Source organism: Crocuta crocuta, unplaced genomic scaffold (genome assembly GCF_008692635.1).
Source record: "Crocuta crocuta isolate KB4526 unplaced genomic scaffold, BGI_CrCroc_1.0 scaffold48, whole genome shotgun sequence".
In the NCBI taxonomy this organism is placed as follows: Eukaryota; Metazoa; Chordata; class Mammalia; order Carnivora; family Hyaenidae; genus Crocuta; species Crocuta crocuta.
This window is the reverse complement of record NW_027533089.1, coordinates 12,666,002-12,687,090: the sequence shown is the minus strand read 5'-3', so window position 1 is coordinate 12,687,090 and position 21,089 is coordinate 12,666,002. Positions and strand designations below refer to the sequence as shown.

The following is a 21,089-nucleotide window of genomic DNA, read 5'->3' as shown; positions in this document are numbered from 1 at the left end:
TCTCTGCTTGTACTATTTAGCGTTTTCCTAATTACATACTCCCAAGTTACATATCCTCAACCATTTTAAATCCCATCTTTGAGAGTACTAAGTCATACTAAGGATGATGTTTTAGCTTGTCCTCACCAAAATAAATCTTTCACTTATCAAGATGCTCCCTTCCTAAAAGGGGGTTTCTTGTCACAGTTTCAGATTTCAAATAAGAGACTTCTTCAATATACTCAATGGGAGTAGGACCCATTTGCATTCCTTGGGCTGGTTAACCTAAAGAATTACCAATGGAAACCTGAGTTGACTGGTCCCCCAAGTCCAATTATTTCAGTGACATTTGGTGTCCCATGTAGATGAGTACCCCAGGCAAATATTTAACTCCCAGGAAGACCAGATGCCACCCCTGTGAGGGAAGTTGCCTTCTAGTCTTTGCCTGAACCGGATTTGGATTCCCATCCTTGTCTTAGTATCTCAATAGTGCTTCCCAGAGAAACCACTTAGGTCATTATGGAGGGAAGAGAACAGGTCTGTCACCCTTGTCATAATAGAGCCAGTCTCTGGCAATTGCTCTGTGAAAAGGGAAAGCCTGAAGAAGCAGCCGAGGGGAGGAGAATTGATTCAGCTGCCTTAAGAGGCTTGAGGAAAATGTACTGGGGTTGTGATACGTGGGCAGAATGATACATCAGGAGCCTCATTCATGATTTCAAATTGAGAAAAGATCCAAATCTAATCATGCGGTCCCTGCTCCTTCAGCTTGGTGTCCATCACAGAAGGGCGAGTAGCATAACGCATAACGGAATACAGCAGCTTGCTTATGTGTGCCAGCTCCATCCAGCCGACAACCTTTTGGTGTGCTATTCCTATTTTACAGATGAGAACACGAACTTGAAAAGTGTAACATTTGCCAAGGCCTCATGACTGTTCAGAAGAGGAATCATACTCAACCCACAGGTCTGCAAAGCCTGTTCTACAGAGGTGGAGGTAAAGAACACTTAACCTCAGCTCTCCCTCCTCTCTCCCTCACCTTGGAGCTTGAAGACTCACAGATAGCACCCCGGTTTTCAGAGCTCACTGGTCTCTTCCCATTGCTTTAAGCCCAGTACCATCTCCTGCTCCATATCTGTCCTAGTTTGTCCTGATCCAGTGAGTCACTTCCTGTCCCTTTTATTTGCTCCCTCATTTCCAAATGCAATCCTAGAGTTTTAGAACTTTCCAGTTGGAAGGAACCATGTAGACTTTTCTGTAGAGGAAAGACTAACTTGCTTATTGGAGACCACAGACCCACCGTCAGAGGGAGCTGGCACTATCTGCCTGTCCTCCTGGTGAGTCCTGTTTGCACTTTCCTGCACTGGCTCTCAGAAGCATGGCTGACCTATATTTAAGCGAAGAGTGGAAGAGCCAAGATTAGCACCCAGGCCCCTTCCCTAACCCCAGTCCCGTGCCTTCCCTAATGAGCGCGTTCATTTTAGCTGCGTCTTACAACTCGAGAACAACCCCTCCTGTGCACAGTGCATTAGTAGATGCAAAGCACTTAAGGCTCCTGTCCCCATTTCACTATAAGAAAACCAGGCTCTCAAAGAGGCATCCTCAATAGTTACCACTATTGAGCATCTGCCATAGTCTTTGTAAACATTCATGCTTAAAACATGTTAAGGCAGGCATTATCTCCATGTAGAGAAAAAGAAATTGGTCCAGGCAAGTTAAATGACTTACTACGTTATATATGAAGTTGTATGGTTTGTGGCAGAGCCAGGTTTTGAACTGGGAACTCGGTGGCACTAAATCTCCACCATCTGTATCGTGCACACTGTCGTGGTCCTACGGCAGGTAAGTGATGGGGTTGCAAGTACAGCCGAGGCGTTCGGCATCTCATACAGTTTCGCCCTTTATGATGTGCAGACTCTAAATATCCTGCGGGAAGGATAATATGCACACAGACACATGCATAAGCATAAACACAATTTTTTTTTCTTTAATTTCTGAGAGAGAGCATGAGCAAGGGAGGGTCAGAGAGAGAAGGAGACACAGAATCTGAAACAGCCTCCAGGCTCTGAGCTAGCTGTCAGCACAGAGCCCAATGAGGGCCTCGGACCCATGAACCATGAGATCATGACCTGGGCTGAAGTCGGATGCTTAACCAACTGAGCCACCCAGGTGCACCCACATAAACACAGTTTTAAACACCCTTTAATGTAAATACAAAACTTCATCCAAAGGGCTAATGTATTTTTAAACATTGTGGGGTTTCTTGAAAGTGCAGTTTTTATTTCAGTGTCCTAACCTAAACTATGAGCACACTTGCTCCCTTCAGTGCAGAGCGTCGTTCTGAATTTTGGATCCTGTGGGAGACATTGGATAAAGATCCTCATCTTGTTTAAAAAAAAAAAAAAGTAAAATTAAAAGAAAACATTTTGGTTTTCATTTCGAGGTACAGATGAGGCTCGCAGTCAGCTTGGGTTTTACTACAGAATTGCAGTTTAACTCCCTGAGAGTCCTGATTTATTATAGGGAAATGCTGGCAGACATCTTAGACTTGCAAAACGACAACCAATCACAGTTAGGGCTAAATTCGTTCTAAATTCGTTCTGCTGATTTAGGCATTCGGAGGAGCGGGTTCTGCTGTCCTTACTGAATTCGTGCCATGCTCCAGATACAAAGCTGCGTTCCTCACCCCACGCTGATGGTGTGTCCCTCCCTGGCTTTGCCTTTTGGCTGAATGCGCTGCTAAGCATAGGAAAAAGCCTTAACGTAAGCAAAGAACCCGCTCCTTGAAGCACTGATTTCCTTGGCATTTGCCCTCGCTTGGCATTTGCGTCTTCAAGACGCCTGCCTTTTAAGGCGAGTGGCATGTCAGGCCCACCATGAGTCGCCCAGACCAGCTGTTGCCATACACACAGTGGGACTTCAGTGTTGCCTGTGCCGCACCCACCACTGAGCTCTGCCGAGGAAGGGAAGATGACTTACCACGTAACTTCGTGCAATCGCATTAGTTGTTTTCCTATTCTTCTTGATGAAAGAAATTGGCCCTCTTCCCTTTTTCTTCTGGTAGTTGAGTCTGATTCCTCCAGCTTAGAAGAGAGTGCCCACAGAGAATTTTTTTACTTGCAAGGCTGGAAACGAGCCCGATGGCATGGGTGCTGCCTTGGATAAGCAGTGAAGGCCCTGGCTAAACCCATGACTAGAAGGCCTGCAGGAAATTAACCCGCATCTCTCTCAGGGCGAGCCGCGACTCAGGGCATTTGGCACCGCTCAGGTTGCCGGAGGCCGGCTCATCGGGGGAGAGAGTCTGGTGTCCTTGTGACTTCTGGAATTCAGCATCTACCCTCATGAGGTCATTTCCAGCATGATCTGCATATGTCAGCATGCTCAGGGCCCTGGCCTAACTGAGCCTAATGAGAGGGTGAACTTCGGTGTTCCCTGGGGAGCCCGCAATTCCAATATTCTCATCTGCATAAGATGCTCAGTGAGTGGGCTAATGGTAAGTAATCTTCCTTAGAGTTTGAGCACATCATACATTTATTTTTGAGCTTTTAAATGACTCATTTTTATGACTTGTACTCACCAAAGAACCTAAAGCATAATAGCAAGGGAAGGAGGATGGGATTCTTTCCAAGGGCTGTTCTGCTATGCCTCCCCGTCAGGAGGGCTGGGTGTATGGCGGAGAGGAGCTATCTAGGTCAGGGCAGATGGGACAGTCCCAGGAGGGCCTTCATCATGCTCGGGTTACAGATCCCAGCAATGAGAAATGTCCTGAGGTTGCGCAGGTAAAAAGGTGACCCGTGAGGTTCTTGACCCTCTTGGGCTTTAACACCAGAGCTGGAAATCTGAGGCTGATCTCTCACCACTGACATTGAGCCCAGAGTTTGACTCGGACTGATGGATGCCTCCAAGTTTTCAGTTCTCAGGTCTCGGTTCCTTGGGGCTCTGGGTCTAAGGGTGCGAGCCGCAAACAGGCTTCCGGTCGGAGAGATACCCCTCCAGCCTTAGGCGGACCGAGACATGGCAGCTTCTCCCTGCACTTAGAGTACAGATCCAACTGGGCGCCGGCTCCCATAGTAGACTGTGTGCCCATCAGGCCCGCCTGACACACGGTGGGCTGTCCTGGAGCTGTGTGCTGTGCACTCCTCTGTGTCCCGGTGCCCCGCTCAGGACGGTTCCAGCCCTAGACTTGAGCTCTCTTGTGTCTAGAAGAAGAGAAAGCAAGATCATTGTCCTACACAGAGCCAGAGTATGAGCCGGCCGCTGGGAGGGCACTCAGCTCCACCCTGGGCAGGAGTCCCATCTCTACCAGTAACACTTGCGTAGCCTTATCTCTCTGAGCCTTCGTTTCCTCTCCTATAAAATTTAAACTCTATTCTACAGATATTAAATGTTTGCTTCTGACCAGCTGCTGCCTTAGGTATTGAGGAGAGAGTGGCATCAATAGGAACAAGACAAACAGGGCCCCACTCTCATGGAAATACGGTTTTAGGAGGATTCCATGAGATAGTATAAAATGCTTAGCATCTTCCCTGACGCTCGTGGGTGCTCACTACTGGTTAGCTCTAATGACTTTTCCTCCAGATATGGAAGAAAATCTTTTAAAATGTGCCCTTTCCCACCTCAGTCTTTCTCTTTGCCGAGAAGGTACCTCCTTTCTCCCTTTGCCTAGTTAACTCCTGTTCTCCAGCTTCCAGTTCTTGCGGTAAATGGTCAGTTCCTCAGCACAGTGCCTCCCTGACCAGGTTCATATTCAGGTTCCCCTGTTGTGCGTTCTCATGGCAGCCGGCACTCTACTTTGAGGTATCCATCACTTTGGTAATTACTACTTGTTTACTGTCTGTGTTCCTGACTAGACTATAAAACTGGTGTGGACAGCATCCATATCTACTGGGAATCTCAACTCCCGGCTTTGAGATTTTCCATAAGTATCTTAGCATCCAACTGGCTGACGTGTGAAGGGGATGTTCTCTTCCAAATGAGAAAAGTATACCGGACCAGAAAAAGGAGAATCTTTCCCATCAGGAGAACTCTGGGGGTCTTTATTTCCTCCCTCTTTTTTCTGGCCTAATATGAAGAGGAGGTACATACAGCCAAGAGATGGCCAAAAAAAATAGGCCAGGCCCTTGGGCAGCACCTACATCTCCCTGGAGGCAATCAGGTACCCAAGTCACAGTGCAAAGGATGGCATGCGGAGTTGCCCATTGGGAACAAGATTTATCCATCACCATTCAGGGCGCTGCCGAGAACGGGGCAGTTGGGAGTCTCCTTTGAAACCATGTACCACAGTCACAGTGTTACCTGCCCTCCCACAGCCAGGCAGCATGGTTTAAAGGAGAAGTTCTTGTCTCTCTCTCTCTCTCTCTCTCTCTTTTTTTAATGTTTTATTTATTTCTGAGAGAGAGAGAGAGAGAGACAGCATGAGCAAGGGAGCTTTCAGAGAGAGAGGGAGACACAGAATCTGAAACAGGCTCCAGGCTCTGAGCTAGCTGTCAGCACAGAGCCCAATGTGGGGCTCGAACCCACGAACTGTGAGGTCATGACCTAAGCTGAAGTCGGATGCTTAACCAACTGAGCCACCTAGGTGCCCCTTGTCTCTTGTAACTAGATAGAAGAATCTCAAAAAAATGAAATCCAATGTCACATGGCCAGAGTGATGTCAGCAACAGAAGTGTAACCATGTTGACTTTTCACTCTCACACCGGATGAAAGATGCCCCCAGCCTCAGTATGGTGAGAAAGAGACTTCAGCAAACTGTCATTTACATGTGACTCAGCACAAATGTTAATGTTCTTGCCCTTTCGGGCCCTGTGGGATTTAACAAAGCAGCGATGTGACCTGACCCCAGTGGTTTTCTTTTGGCCAGAATCCAAATCCTCTGGGCAGTGCTGGCCTTCCCACATGCATTCCTGCAAGCCCACCACATGGAACTTCATGGCAGGCCTCTTTGCCAGGCCTTTATAAATTTCCATGTCTTTGTCCATGCCGTTCTTTCAATCAGAAGTTCCTTCCTTCCATAGAAATATGGACTATTATCCATCATCCCTCCCTATCCTCCATCTGTGTATTGGTCAAACCTCCATTCACTCTTCAAGACTAAGATGAAATATCATTTTGTCTCCAACACCTTCTCTGACCACCTTCCTTCTCCAAAGTTGGAGTTAGGTGCTTTTCTTCTTAATAACTCCATAGTGAATGTTATTTATAGATTTCCTCCTTACTAAACTGATGACAAAAACCACATCTTGTTAATTTTTGTATGCCCTTTGGACCAGTAGAGTGCCCAACACGGTGCAGGTGCAGAATGAGTAAAAGGCAGAAAGCCAGGCATTGGCAAACTGTGTCGTGGGGCCAGTGGGTCAGCTGGAATGCCTCCCAGCAAGTGTATGTGCCAGAAACTACACGGGGGTACCTTTGTGGACAGACCATTAAAATGCAGAGGAGTCATTCAAGGCTGTGGGCAAAGAAGCAGCAAGAGGAAGTAGAACTGTGGGTACATTATCTGAAGGTGTAATAGGTATGCTGAAATTAAAGCATGAACATCTTAGGCCCATTCTATAGATGAGAAACTAAAGCTCATGGAAGTTAGATGTCTTACCAAAGCACACAGAGCTAATAAGCAAAGGAATCAGCTTCAGCAGATCTGATTTCAGAGTCTGTGCTCTTAGATGCTATGCAAAAAAACAAACAAACAAACAAACCCACTCAACTAAATTTGCAAATACTACCTTGAACTTTGGTCCATCAGGTCTTCAGAGAATGCTCTCTCAGATGTGTTAAGTTAGACTCTGGAATGTTACTAACCCTCTCTGGGCCCACATTGGTTTCCTCCTCAATAAAATGAGAGACATTGAGCTAGTGACTGTAAAGCCAATTTCAGGCTCTATGCCACTATGATTCTCTGTAGAATACCAGTGGACTTCCTAACCTGGAAATCATCTTGGCCAAAACATAAACGCACTGGTGTATTGGCCCTAAAAACCTTTTTATGGGTTGCAATCACGATCCCAAAACACAACGAAGCCTGTGAAATATTATCTTAGGGGTCTAATTATTCTTCTCAGATAGGCATTTAAAATATACTCAGGCATCAGTGTAACTCACAGAGACTATCTTTATCTGAATAGTCATACCTCAGTCCAAGTTTCCACTCCCCCTCCATGGCCTTAGGGACTTCATTCTACCTGTAATTCTGTATCACGTTGCTATCAAGTCCAGCAGCACACCCCAAACCTGAGACCCGCCCCACCCCCACCCCACCAACCACATCAGTCTCAGCGAGACATACATGTAGTCCTCAGGCTTCAGGCTGGATTTGAGGGCAGAGCACATCTGGAAACGTCTGTGTGGTTCCAAATGAACTCTGACACAGAAAGATCCCACCCGAACTACTGCATAACATCCTGTTGTTTTCATCAAATCTATGCAGTAACTCCTTTGATTTAGCTTTCATTTGGGATAATCTGTCCAATGCCATTTTTCGGAAACATTCAGAACAAGATACAATCTCATTACAGTCAGCTACATAGAGTGGACCTTTCAGAGCATAAAGAGACATCTGTCCTCCATCTGCAGTGCCTAGAAAATAGGGCTTTCAATAGAGTACATTGTAGGACGCTAATGCTTTTAAAAGGGCAAGAAATTCATTTCTCCTAAAATCTCAATAAGTCCATCCAACAGAAGATTTTCATCTTACATACCGCTTTCCAAAGAGTGTTTCAAAGAGCAAAGGTTTAAGAACATAATCTCTAGGTTCAGCCAGACTTGGTTCAAATATTTTTTCTGCCATATAGTAGCTGTGTGATCTGGAAAAGTGGCTTAAACCTGATAATTGTAAGTTTTTTCAGGGATGTAAAATAGAGAGAGTAATAATAGCTACCCTAGGAGATAATGTTTTCAAAGAGACTGGCACTAAATAAACATCATTTCTTGTTTCTGCTTTGTTGCCGCTGTTCATACCAGGGACAGAATGGCCCACTTCCTGCTGCAGCTGAGAGAACATGGGGTTTGAAATGAGAGGACCTAATTTGCATCCTGCTGCTGCCAGCCACATATGAGGTATGTGACCTCGGGGAAATCACTGAATCCTTCTCAACTCAGCCTCCTCATCTGTAAAACAGAGAAAATAGCCAACTCACCTGTAACAATCAAGAGGCGCAAATGGGGTTATTTATGTGCATTTAGTTGGCCAACTGCCGAATTCTGTGTGTGTGGACTTATTTGTTATTGTTGGTATTACGGACTGAATGATTATGTCCCCGCCCCCACCCCCACCCCGCTCCCAAATGCAAACGCAGAAGCCCTAACCTCCAATGTGATAGTATTAGGAGGTGGGGACTTGCAGGGTCATTGGGTGAGGTCATGAGGGTGGAGCCCCTATGATGGGATCAATGTCCTTAGAGGAAGAGGGGGTGCCCAGCTGGCTCAGTTGGAGCATGACTCTTGATGTTGGGGTTGTGAGTTCAAGCCCCACGTTGGGTATAGAGATGACTTAAATAAAATAAAAACTCGAAAAAGAAGAGGAAGAGCCCAGAGTGTGCTCTCTCTGTGTCTTGTGACGGCAAGAAGTCGGCTGTCTATAAGCCAGGAAGAGAGCCCTCACCAAGAACCAAACTGGCAACACCTTGATCTTGGACTGCCAGCCTCTGGAACTGTGAGAAATGTGCATTGTTTAAGCCACTCCGTCTATGGTATTCTGTTAGGAGAGCCCAACTGCAACAATAACACTACCAGAACTGAAGAAAATATCTAGTTTCGTTTTGCTTGGTTTTATCGGGAATTTTGAGTTACAAAAATCTTAGTTATGTGCTCAAGTTATTACAACTGATTTCCACTTAGCCACCAAAGTTAGGATCCTGGGGATAGACTCAACACACACAAAAGTAGAATGTCTACCTTCCCAACAAAATGTCACCATCTCTGTGTATTTGTCTCAGAATTGACACCCATGAACATCTAAGATGTGGCCTGGTAGAGTCCACATACCTGAAGAGGCGCTGAGACAGGGGAGGGCTGTCATCTGTGGTTTCTGCTATTGGGTGTGGTTTCGATGTTAACTGTGAGTTTTGTGAGTTTTTCTTCAGATTTCACCTCCCACCCCTTTCTAGAGTATTTAAAAATAACTGGCAATTCTGCCACTCTCCACCCTTCTGGGCACCTGCTCTGCTTTGTCCTTCCGGTAGGGTGGGGGTCATGAGGCTTGGGACTTTGAAATCAGCAAAACTTAAATTTTAATCTCACCCCCAAAATGTTCTAGCTGTTTTACTTTGGGCAAGTCACTTAACCTTTCTACATCTCAGTCTTCTCATCTGCAAAATGGGAGAGAATCATCTCCCCGGGTAGTTGGGAAAATGAAATAAGACAGTACCTTTAAAATTCTGAGAGTCATATCTGACACCATTTGGGTACTCATCAGTTCCCCTTCCTTTCTCTGGACTCTCTTCTCACCCACTTCTCACTCCTTATGCCTGATTATTGACATCTCTCTGGGACCTTTGGTAAGGCAGTTGCTAGCAGCGTCAGTAGCTATGGTGAGCCTGCAAGAAAGTGTCTCAGGGGAATATTTCTACCTTCTAAACTAAAACTCCTGCCCCAAGTTTTTATAAATGCTATGACTTTGGAGTATCTCAATTAAAACAATATACTCCTATTGAATATATGTGCCAATTGAGTATTTGATAGCGTGTATGTGTGTGTATGTGTGCGTGTGTAAGTTTGGATATTCATAGAAGATCACGTGGATCATGTGAAAGATGAAATGAAATGGGGTCAGTTATGTCAAGGGGCTTTTAAATTGAGCCAGAAGTTCATTAAGGAGATGTGCCATATGCAAGTTCTCACTTGGTAAAACCATGAACGTTTGAACTGGGCCAAACTGCAAATATTCCAAAGACTTAGCCTGAACACCTGCAACTTCCTACAGTAAGAGACTTTGCTTGGTGCTAGCCTTAGTGGCCACGTATATCAGCCAAGATTCGTTTTCTGTCACCAACACCAGTCAAAAAAAATTTCTTTCCCTTTGTCAATCAAAAGTTTTTATAAACAACCAATGCAAGCTTTCCTTTTTGTCTTTTAAATCTTTGGGGGCGACAGGCGCAAGGGAGGCACTATTTGGGTTACTGCCCAAATCTGTGTTCCCCTGAATTGTAATTCTGAACCCCAGATAAATGCTTTTGTTTTTATTGTAGCTTAGCCTTTTTTCTCAGTTGGCATTTCTGGTGTCTGAAGAAGTGGGATCTGAGGTAACAGCACCTCAACTCCTGTGCTGCTGGTGGACCAACAAGGTACCCACTTGAACCCTCTGTGCTCTGTTGTCTCCCCACAGCCCGAGTGCCTGTTGTAAGTCCCCCTGGCTCTGAACCTCCCCCCTCCTTGGTTGAGGTTCCAGTCTTTCTTTGGGTGTCTTTTTGGTGCTGGCTTGTACAGAGGACCAAAACTTCTCTGACCCAATTCTATTACGTAGTTTCTCCAAGGGGAGTCACACAACCCTGTCTGACTGTAGCCAGTACTCGCAGGGGATTAACACTTTCCTGTGGGGATTCTGTTCGGTAAGGCTTCTATGAGGTATTAACGCTCTCCTATCCAGAGTTATCTGGTGAGTACTCTACATTTAAAATAACAGTGGTGAGGGGCGCCTGGGTGGCTTAGTCGGTTAAGCATCCGACTTTCGCTTAGGTCATGATCTCGTGGTTCGTGGGTTCGAGCCCCGCGTCGGGCTCTGTGCTGACTGCCAGCTCAGAGCCTGGAGCCTGTTTCAGTCTGTGACTCCCTCTCTCTCTGACCCTCCCCTGCTCACGCTGTCTCTCTCTCTCTCCTAGAAATAAATAAAACATTAAAAAAAAAAACAAAAAAAAACAGTGGTGAGAGAGCGCCCGGGTGGCTCAGTGGCTCAGTCGGTTAAGCATCCTACTTTGGACATGATCTCAGGTCAAGATCTCACAGCTGGGTTCCTGAGGGAGAGACTCCTTGGGCTCTGTTCTGACAGCACAGAGCCTGCTTCCGAGTCTCCCTTTCTCAATCTCTTTCTGCCCCTCCCCTGCTCCTGCTGTCTCTCAAAATAAATACATAAACTTAAAATAACATAAAATTACAATGGTCATTTTGAGGATCCTCTGAAGTTCTAAAATTAATTTGTTTGCATGCACAACTGGAAAGGGGATGTAAAACCAAGCAAAATAAATGAGAGACATATTTCAGTTGGTATTTGGAGGCCCCCAAGTAATCCATCAAATGATTCAAAACTCTTTTCCTTTACGAGAAACGAGTCCTGGCTCTCTGAAGAACACTTTGAGCTTTCTCAGAGGCTGTCAAGGCTAGAAAAGTTCTCTGGGGCTCCTGAACCCACCACTGTGACTACTACTCTCCTCTGCCTTCTTTCCCCCATCCCACCTACACACCCCCTCTAGCTCTGCTTCTCATCTATAACAAACCTGGAAGCCCCCCTGAATCCTCCAGTCATTCAAGCACCTGTTGAGATAAAATCTAATGAAGGGGGCTCAGGAACTCCCTCTGTTTCTGGTGACCCTGGGGCTATGGCAAGATTGTAAGCCATTACTAAAGAATTGCCTGATGCCCTTTAAAGACCCTCTAAAGTTCTCTTAACAAAAAAATAACACTTTGGCCATTCAAATTTATGACCTGGTTATTCTGATTTCTGCCAGTGTATTCACATGCCTGTAAATGAAAGCCATTATAGGGAGCCTTTAACTTAGATAAATTCACCTTAAAGGAACCCTTAGAAAAGAGGAATCCAAACTTCCGGGAGACAATAGAACGTGCTCCTTGACTGATATACAGAAGCTTCTAAAAGACAGAATAGCTTCAGAAATGGTCCTAAAAGGATCCTTATAACATACAAATAATATAAAAGTCTTTGGTAAAAGACGTTGGCCATCTAAGCCAATAACCCTAACATTTTTTGTCCATCTGCTAAAACCATAATCTGGATCCAACTATTCTTTTGAGTTTCATATCTGAGACATGGCTAAAATTCAAAACAAAACAAAAAAGTTAAAAGCATAAGGTCTCTGCATCTGTATGCTTTCATGTGTATGTTTACAGATATGTGATACTGTTCTACCTCCGGTTGGTATTGCCACAATTAGTTTGTAAAGGATCTCTTTTTAATTGGTTTAAGAAAAGTCAAGTGCTTATAAGTTTTCTTTTTAAAAAAACTTTTTTTATGTCTTTACTTTATTCTGAGACAGAGAGACAGAGTGTGAGCAGGAGAGGGGCAGAGAGAGAGGGAAACACAGAATCCAAAGTAGGCTCCAGGCTCTGAGCTGTCAGCACAGAGCCCGACACGGGGCTCAAATCCACGGAGCATGAGACCATGACCTGAGCTGAAGTCAGAAGCCTAATCAACTGAGCCACCCAGGCGCCCCAAGTTAAGTATTCTTAAGTTTCTCAGAAGTATAATAAAAACTAACCCAATTTTTTTCAAGTTCATAAAATCTAAAATAATCTTTGATAAATAAAAGCTAATTCAACTTTGTTAGTTTAATCCCATCTTCAGAATTATCAGTGTTAAATAAAATGAGATAAACAACTTTTATTTTACCTGGGTTTACTTAATCAAATAAGCTCATTTATCTCTATGATGCAAAGTTTGTCAACAACAGCAAAACACAAACTTAAAATGATGTTAGCTGTGTAATAGCTAATCCAAGTATAATGACTAAAAAGTAATTTAAATAATTATAAATAAGATCAAAACTTATATTAAGTTAAACTAGATCATGGATATTCACTGACTTTCTAAATCATCTTTCCAAATAAGATAAACATCAAATGCTAAACATAAGTTGATCTACTTTTGGATTTTTAATTTAAATTTTAAAATATTCTGAGAAAGAATAATTTCATAAAATGAAAAATAAAATGCATGCTTGGGGTAGACTGAAAATAGAAAATATGTGTCCATTTATTAAACTTCTTTTAGTCACTTTCATAGTTTTCTAAGTGTCTGTGCTGGGACGTAATATACACTATATTTTCTACTGTGAAATGATCCAACATGTTTAAAAGCCACTGCTCTTAATACCCCAGTAAATTGAGCGACAGAAGATGTGTGTGGCCAGCTGAATAGGCCAATATCAAAACGACCACCCTTTCTGTCCTGTAGACCAGTGGTAACTCCTCAAGGCCAAGCCGTAATCACTCTTCGATGAGTTCGAACTTTGTTGCCTTGTCTTTTCAGATTTTCCACCAGGCAGCCATCTTTGTTTAAAGGCACTTCCCCCCCACCCTCCAATTTCTTGTAACTACTTGCAAGGCTGGGAATTCTGGTGGTGGTTTCCATGATAAATACAGCTCTGCCATCAGTTTAGGGAGTTGTCCTATCTTTCTAATCTTTCTTCTGCCTAACTCAGAACAACCCTCCTCAGCGACGATATGGGGCTCCTGTTGCCCTGGCCTCTTCTATCATTCCTATTCTAGCAGAGCAAAGGCAGGATGGATCTGCAGACCAATAACTCTCACACTGTAATTTCCCTAGAACTGTATGGGTTACTTTCATGACACTATATAGAAGTAATTTATATTCATTTAATGCAGTGCATCAGCAATGACACTATCCTCTAAGAGTATTATTCTGTAACAACTGCCCTATAGCATTTCTTTTCTAGATAAGCTTTATAAGTTTTGGAAATTAGAAAAATACCACTTGAGGCACGTCTGGGTGGCTCCTGTCAGTTGAGAGTCCGACTCTAAATTTCAGCTCAGGTCATGATCTCAGGATCATGGGATCAAGCCCTGCCTTAGGCTCCACCTCAGCAAGGAAGATAAGGATTAGGATTAGGGTTCTCTCTTTCTCTCCCTCTCTCCCTTCCTCCCACTCACACATACTCTGTCGCTAAATACAAACAACGACAACAACAATAACAACAACAACACCCAACCACTTAAACTAAGTTGAAATTGTCCAAAAGAATTTAAAAAAGAAAGTAACTGTGCCCTAAAGTAAAATGATTGTTTCAAAATAAAAAAGGAAAACGATAAGACAAAACCTAAATACATCTAAAGAGTGGTAGAAGGCTTATAGAAAGGAATATTGACAAGGACATTTTATATATAGTCAAGCTAAGATTTGAATGGATTTATTTAAATTTTAAAAAGGGAAAATGTTCATATCAAAATTACACTGCTACATCATTAGAATGCAATTTTTGTCTCTGTTCAAAAGAAAACATTTCCTTAAATTATTGGAATAATAACTGCCCTTAATAAAAAATTATGAGCAAAGATCTTCCTTTGCCTTTCATATAATCTATCTAGAAAATGCAAATTCTATGTTTTGTCTTCACCAGATCTTTGGTTAGTCACGTAAACCAAGTTTTCTGGTATTAGGAGAGTCAAGCTTTGCTTCCAGCTAGGCGACCCTTTGTATTTGCCTTTGAAATCTTTTATTGTCACTTTGGTCAAATAAATACTTAAAGATTGCTTTACAATAATCTTATGATCTTATTTGGCCAAATGTTCAAAACCTTTTGATATTTTTGACAGACTTTCCAAAATCACATTCTAAATAAAGTCTTTTTGTCCTAACAGTAACTGACAATTTCTAGAGGGTCTGGAATTTCTCAAAAGTTCTGTTCCCTCTCATAAAAAGAAAAAATATTACGCTAATTAGGATTATTCATTATGCCCAATTACATGGGAAACAATGTCAAATAAAAAGTAATACTAAGCCTTGTTTACGTTGTATCTGCATAAATAGATATTAAAATGTTATAGAAAGTATATAAAAATTTTAAACCTCTAATAAAAACTGATTTCTTAATGTTATTAAATCCAGGTTTAAAGGACCCCCCCCCCACTCCCCCCTCCTTCCAGCTATCTGTAACTTAACACAATTTGGTACATTGCCTTTACAACAAAGGTTAAAACATTTATCTTTTTCTCCCAGAGAAAGAGTTCTAAAACTCTTGTTAAATATTCTTATTTTTCATGACAAGATACGTATTTACATAACTTTAATAGGAATGTGTTCTTGTAATACCCAATACTCAAAGCCTCTGTTTCTTTTTTTTTTTAATTTGTTAAATGTTTATTTAATTTTGAGAGAGATAGAGACCGAGAAGGAGTGGGGGAGGGGCAGAGAAAGAGGGAGACAAGAATCTAAAGCAGGCTTCAGGCTCTGAGCTGTCAGCACAGATCTCAATGCAGGGCTCGAACCATGAGATCATGACCTCAGCCAAAGTCAGACGCTTAACCAACTGAGCCACCCAGGTGCCCCTCACAGCCCCTGTTTCTTTGATCCACAGTTGATAAAAGACAATATACTTCAAGGTAGTAAGAGCCTAATTGCATCTATTAAAAATAATAACACTTTGGTTGAGCAATCTTTTCACAGCGTGCTCTTGGCGAATGAAAATATTATACTTCACACCTTACAACCTGGAGATTTCATCTTTTGGAAAAGACATCTCCAAAAAGACTCCCTTCGGCCTCATTGGCAAGACTCCCATTAACTACAATTAACCAACCCTGTGCCGGAAAACTGCAAGAAATAGACCCCTAGATTCACACGTCGTGTCTAAAAAACAAAACAAAACACCAAATCCTAAACAGACCTGCACACCAACTGGTGACCCAAAAATAAAAATCCCAAGAATCGAAGCAGATGAAAACCAAAAGAGACAGCTTTCTCAGGATGAGTCCACCAGGCCTGTATACCACTTTTTCACTGATGGTTCTACCTTGTTTGTTTGTTTTTCCCCTCCTCTTTCTCTTAGAGAAACAATATTCTTCTCCACATATCTCAGTCTAGGGTAAAAGGAAGAAATCTGTTAGACCTGTCACCAAAAAACTCTGATCTGTTCACAATATCAGAGACCCCTGGGTCTTGCCTATAACTAATGTCTCTTTAATCCCAAATGCTACTCTTGACTGTACCCACAAGCCTATAAATGTTACCTAGCAGGTTATTACAAACAGGTGTTCCCATACTTGCTAACCTTTCCTCAGTCCTATCTGTACTAGCTCAGCTGAACACCTTATAAAAAGAGTTGCCAACCATGAGTCCATGTTTGTACTTTGTAATCAATCTTGTTAAAAAATGAAACTGTACAGTCCCTGCTGATTTGCCAGAATTAATGTGAGGTTTTACTCCCTTAGATCTGCTCGATCACACTGGAGATTACTGATCCTTTAGATATGAATAATCCATGTTTCTTAACAATTTCTTAGACTAATGCCTAATGTCCTTGAGGTTTACAAAATATTATTTTTGCTAATTGCTCTTTGTATGCTTATCAGCTTGCTAAGGTCACTCTAAAACCTCTACAAGCATCTGATTACGGCCACTCCACAAACTGATTCATCTGAAACTCCAGGTGGCTTCATAAAGCCCCAGATGAGTAAACTGCCTGAGAACAATTTCCTGACTGCCCCCCGTTGCTCAACTGTGGCCAGATCCTAATGACAGGGACACCTTAAAACAACTGTCAATGATTAAAAATTCTCCCCAGTGTCAGACATGACTTCCTGGGACAGGCCCGTCCCACAGTGAGGGACTGAGTTATCTATGGCTGAAATAAGTTAAGGTCCCGTTTATTCTGTGACTAAGGGCTCCACGTTTTTGAAGAGAGTTTTCCCTTTGGTTTTATTTCCTATGAGTGTCTTTTCTCTGCATACCTTTTTGCATTTCGCATCATGTGCATCTTTTAGCTATTCAAAAATCACTTTAAAAGTTTTAGTGATGTTGGGGGTGGGGACACCTGGCTGGCTCAGTCAGTGCAACATGCAACTGTTGATCTAGAGGTTGTGAGTTCAAACCCCATATGAGGTAATACAGAAATTACTTAGAAATAAAATCTCTTAAATAATATTTGTGAGGTTGGAATACATTCATGATTTACATACTCTACACACAATTTTGGAGTATACCCTCCAAAACTTTTTAGTATATAAACATGGGAAATTTTGGCTTTTAAAGCTGAAAGCCACTATTAATAGCTTTAATAGCCAGAAGAAGAGATTCTAACCCTGTGGACTCTTTGCCATAGAATATTTGCAACATCCTTCCTCAAGATTTGTAAAGTAATGTTTATGGAGAGTTTACCAAGTGTCGAACACTGTGCTATGTACATTTCACACATTGCAGGTTAATTTTCACGAAAACCTTACGAGATCAGTCATCACATATTAGAAAATTAAATCTCAGAGAGTTTCTGAGCTAGCAAGTGACAGAGCTGAGATTCAAACCTGTTACAGGTTTATTATAAGGGGCACAGGACTGTTAGAAGGATGAAGCACATCAATGCATTTAAAGCACTTAGAACAGTATTGCTTGCTATAACTCTCTCCACTCAGTACCAACCCTAAGATTCTGGAGTCAGGGAGGAATGTTGTAAGTTAGAGATATGGTTGAGTCTGCAAAAGCACATGAAGTTATTTTGATGAACTGAAATGCCTCCCAGTTATTCTGTGACTAAGAGCTCTACATTTTTTCAAGAAAGTTTTCCCTTTGCTTTTATTTCCTAGAGTGCCATTTCTCAGAAGATCTCCTGCCACCGATTCTGAGTGATTTGTGCCCCCCCCCCACCATTTTATACTTTTTCCACAAAGATTCTTAGCATAAAATCAGAGGAAGGTAAGGTTTTAAAGTGCAGCTATCAGGATAACCACCCACACAAGCAGAAGTTTTGCTGTTGGATGTTTCCTTTGGGGTTTTTCTTCTGTTTTGTTTCTACCTGTGGAAGATAAGAACAGGTGACGGAGACAGACGGTCTGCACAATTTTCCATTCCTAGTGGTTAGTACAGAAAGACAGTCTGAGAACCCCTGTCTCCAATGCATATAAAAATAGCAACCACATAACTGCTTGCTATATAAAACAAAGGAACAAGTAATACCTGAGCCTGACTGACTGGAAATACGCCATGTTTCTGTAGCTGAATGTCAGGCTCATAAAAATATAAAGCAAGAGAAAAAAAAGTACCTCCCTCTTGCTGCCAGACCACCCTGTCCAGGATAATAGTCACTAGCTATGTGTGGGTATTAAGCTTTTCAGTTTGCAGCTAGTTTTCATTGAGATGTTCTGTAGGTATAAGACGCACACTGGATTTCTAAGACTTAGTTAAAAACAGAATAAAAGATGTCAATATTTTTATATGAACTACATGTGGAAAGTATAATACTTTGGGTTAAATAATACCATTAAAATCAATTTTATTGCTTTCTTTTCATTTTTTAAAATGCGTACACTGGAAAATATAAAATTACCTGTGTAGCCTGCATTATATTTCTACTTGGTAGCACTGCTCTCAATTGATTGAAGTCTTAAATTTGCCTTGACCTGATCCTTAAGTCTCCATTACCTTAGAAATACTAATATATTATTATTAACATATATAACATAAATATATTAATATCTAAAGTGACTATATTCAAATCTAGAAATAAGTACATTTATTATGTACCTACTAAGAGTACAGAGATTAATAATACAGAATTGTTATCCTCAAAAGCAAGTGAACTATGATTTACTGAGTCCTACTATGAGCCAGGCCCTGAGCAGCCTTGCAAGCTAGATATTATAATTTCCACTCTACCACTCAATTCCAGCTTCACGGCCTTCTCTGTCTGGGAGCCAGAAAGCTTCTTCTAACCGAGATGAGCATAGGCACCATGGTCTTGTCTTCACCCTTAGTCATAAATACCCTTCTTCTAACTGTATGTCCTAGTCTTTTGGGGCTACTATAACAAAATACCATAGACTGGGTGGCTTCTACACACCAAACATTTATTTCTCACACTTCTGGGGGCTGGAAAACCCAAGAGCATGATTGGGTTCTAGTGAAGGCCTTCTTCTGGGCGGCAGACTGCTGACTTCTTGCTGTGTTCCCACATGGCGGAAGGAGCAGAGAGCTCTGGGATCTCTAATAGGGGCTTTAATCCCATGGGAGAGGGCTCCACCCTCATGACTTAATTGCCTTCCAAAGGCTCCACCTCCTGATACCATCACATTGGCGATTAAGATTTCCACCTATCAACTTGGGGGAAGGGAGGGATGCAGACATCCAGAGTATAGCACCGTGTTCCTTTCCCCAAAATGGGTGGGTGGATGTGGCCTTTCTGTATTGTATGTTCCAGTGACAAGACCTTTCTTTACCTTTAAGTTTGTGAACTTTGCAATCCCATTAGATAATGAACTACAAGGAGATAATAATGATAATAGTGTCCAGGCTAGGGAGGCAGAGAAACTTTACTTCTCAAAATGATTTACTTCCCAGTCGTCTTGGCTTCTCGCCACGTGGCATCGCCCGAGGTTACTCTGATTTTTCTTGAAGACAAAAGCAATCGTGTTTTTAAAGATCAAGTTCATTTGATAAGTTTCACTGTTTGCTGAGTAACATGTTTTCATTGTATCTATTTGGATTTCCAACTGGTGTCTCAAACTTCACACACCCTGAACTGAATCGCAGATGTGCCATTCCTCCCCACCTGTTTCCCCTTACACTGTTCTCAGTCTCAGAGGATGAACACTCCATTCTTCCTGGCAACCAGGCTTAAAAACTGTGGAGTTCGCCTTCACACTCTTATTTCTTTCACACCCACATCTACTCTGGCAGCCTTGGCAGCTCTACCTTCAAAAAAACGTAGAGCTACAATTCAAGCACTCCTCACCACCAAATGCTGATTGCCCTGGTCCCGTCCATCATGGGGCCTCCCTTCAATGATGGCAATGGCAGCCTGACTTTGTCCCCCTTCAGTGTACTCTTCCCATAGCAGCCAGAGTTACCGTAACACAACTTAGGTCGGATCTCCTCTGCTCAAAACCCTCTGAGAGCAACAACAGGCAAATCCTCTTTGGTGGATTTGAGCCATTTTGGACTTCTTGCTATTTCTCAAAAACTGAGGCAGTCTCCAGCTTCAGGGCCTTCCCCCAAAATACTCTTCCTCTGCCATCCACCCACAGACCTCTCCTCATCAACTCCTCCTCTCTAGGGAGGACTCCCTTGACCAGCATATTTCACACCTGCAATCACTCTGCACAAATACTCCCTTCCCTGTTCTGTTTTTCTCCATGGCCCTGTTGCCAGCTACCCTACTGGGTCCTCTACTCATTTGTTTATCTCTCCCACAAAGAAATTGAACTCCGTAAATGTGAGGATCCTATTTTATTTATCAGTATCTTCCCAGTTCTATGGACAGTGCCTGCCACAAAATAGATGCTCAATAAGTATTTGTCAGATGACTGGATGACATTTTCAGATGAGGAAAGCGAGGCCCAGAGACACTCAGTTGTAGCCCAAGGTCACAGGATTATTGAGGGCAAGGTCAGGCCTGGGATTCCGCCAGTACTCACTCCACTCACTCCGTCGGGGTCAGGTGGTAAGAGGGGCGGCCGTGCCTTGTGAGAAGCACACTCCAAGGTTCAAATGTGGAACTTGCTGGAAGCACTGAGCTGAAACAGAAACAACTGTTTGGGCAGCATTTTTGACAGTCTGTGAGATTAAGGAAAGTACTTTGAGGGTATATGCTGAAGCTTTCCAGCTTTAAGACTGGATTTAACTATTTTTCTTTCAGCCGTAGCTTTCTGAGGTAATGAATGTACCATATGTCTGTATCTCCAGGTTCTCATACAAATGAGGAAACTAAAAATGCCAGATGATTGAAACAGATTTCTGCTTGTTTCCATGGGAAATCAACTGCTGTGAAAGCTTCAGAAACGAGAGGGAACGCGTGTTTGGCTCAAGGAGGGCTCTGGTGAGTGGCCGCACTCTGCCTTCAGCCCAGGCCCCAGCCCCCAGGTGGGACACTGTCCTAGGCTGCCCGCTGGGCCGGTGGCTGAGTGGGACTGCGAAGGTCAGCATGTCTCATCTGAGTGTCCTTTGAGCATCCACCACCAGGGTCTGGCACTGCACTCCAGGCCCTGCTGTGTCAGAGCCTGGCCACCGGCGCTAGAAATCAGGCACCTACTAATGACAAAGAGATGCTTAATAATGCAGGTCCCCCAGCCTCAACCTCCCGGTGTGGTTTCAGGGTGTGGTTTCAGCGCGTGTTGAGCCCTCTGGAGAATCTTCTGGTGCTCAGCAGGATGCACCATCAAGGATTCTTGCTGGAAGACTCACTGTCTGCTACTTGAAACTAGATGGAGCCAATTTCGGAGCGGGG

The 21,089-nt window shown here is 43.0% G+C and overlaps 1 protein-coding gene across 2 annotated transcripts in view; it reads left to right on the top strand.

The window, feature by feature from the left end:
- LRRC8B (leucine rich repeat containing 8 VRAC subunit B) overlaps positions 1-21,089 on the top strand; it is a 56,341-nt gene that overhangs the window by 30,375 nt on the left and 4,877 nt on the right. For both annotated transcript variants that reach the window (XM_077746028.1, XM_077746027.1), the window contains exons 5-7: positions 863-972; positions 7,933-8,028; positions 20,549-20,681. In XM_077746028.1, coding sequence (XP_077602154.1) covers positions 863-909 — 47 coding nt within the window. In that variant the 3' untranslated portion in view covers positions 910-972; positions 7,933-8,028; positions 20,549-20,681. The remainder of the gene's footprint in view (positions 1-862; positions 973-7,932; positions 8,029-20,548; positions 20,682-21,089) is intronic.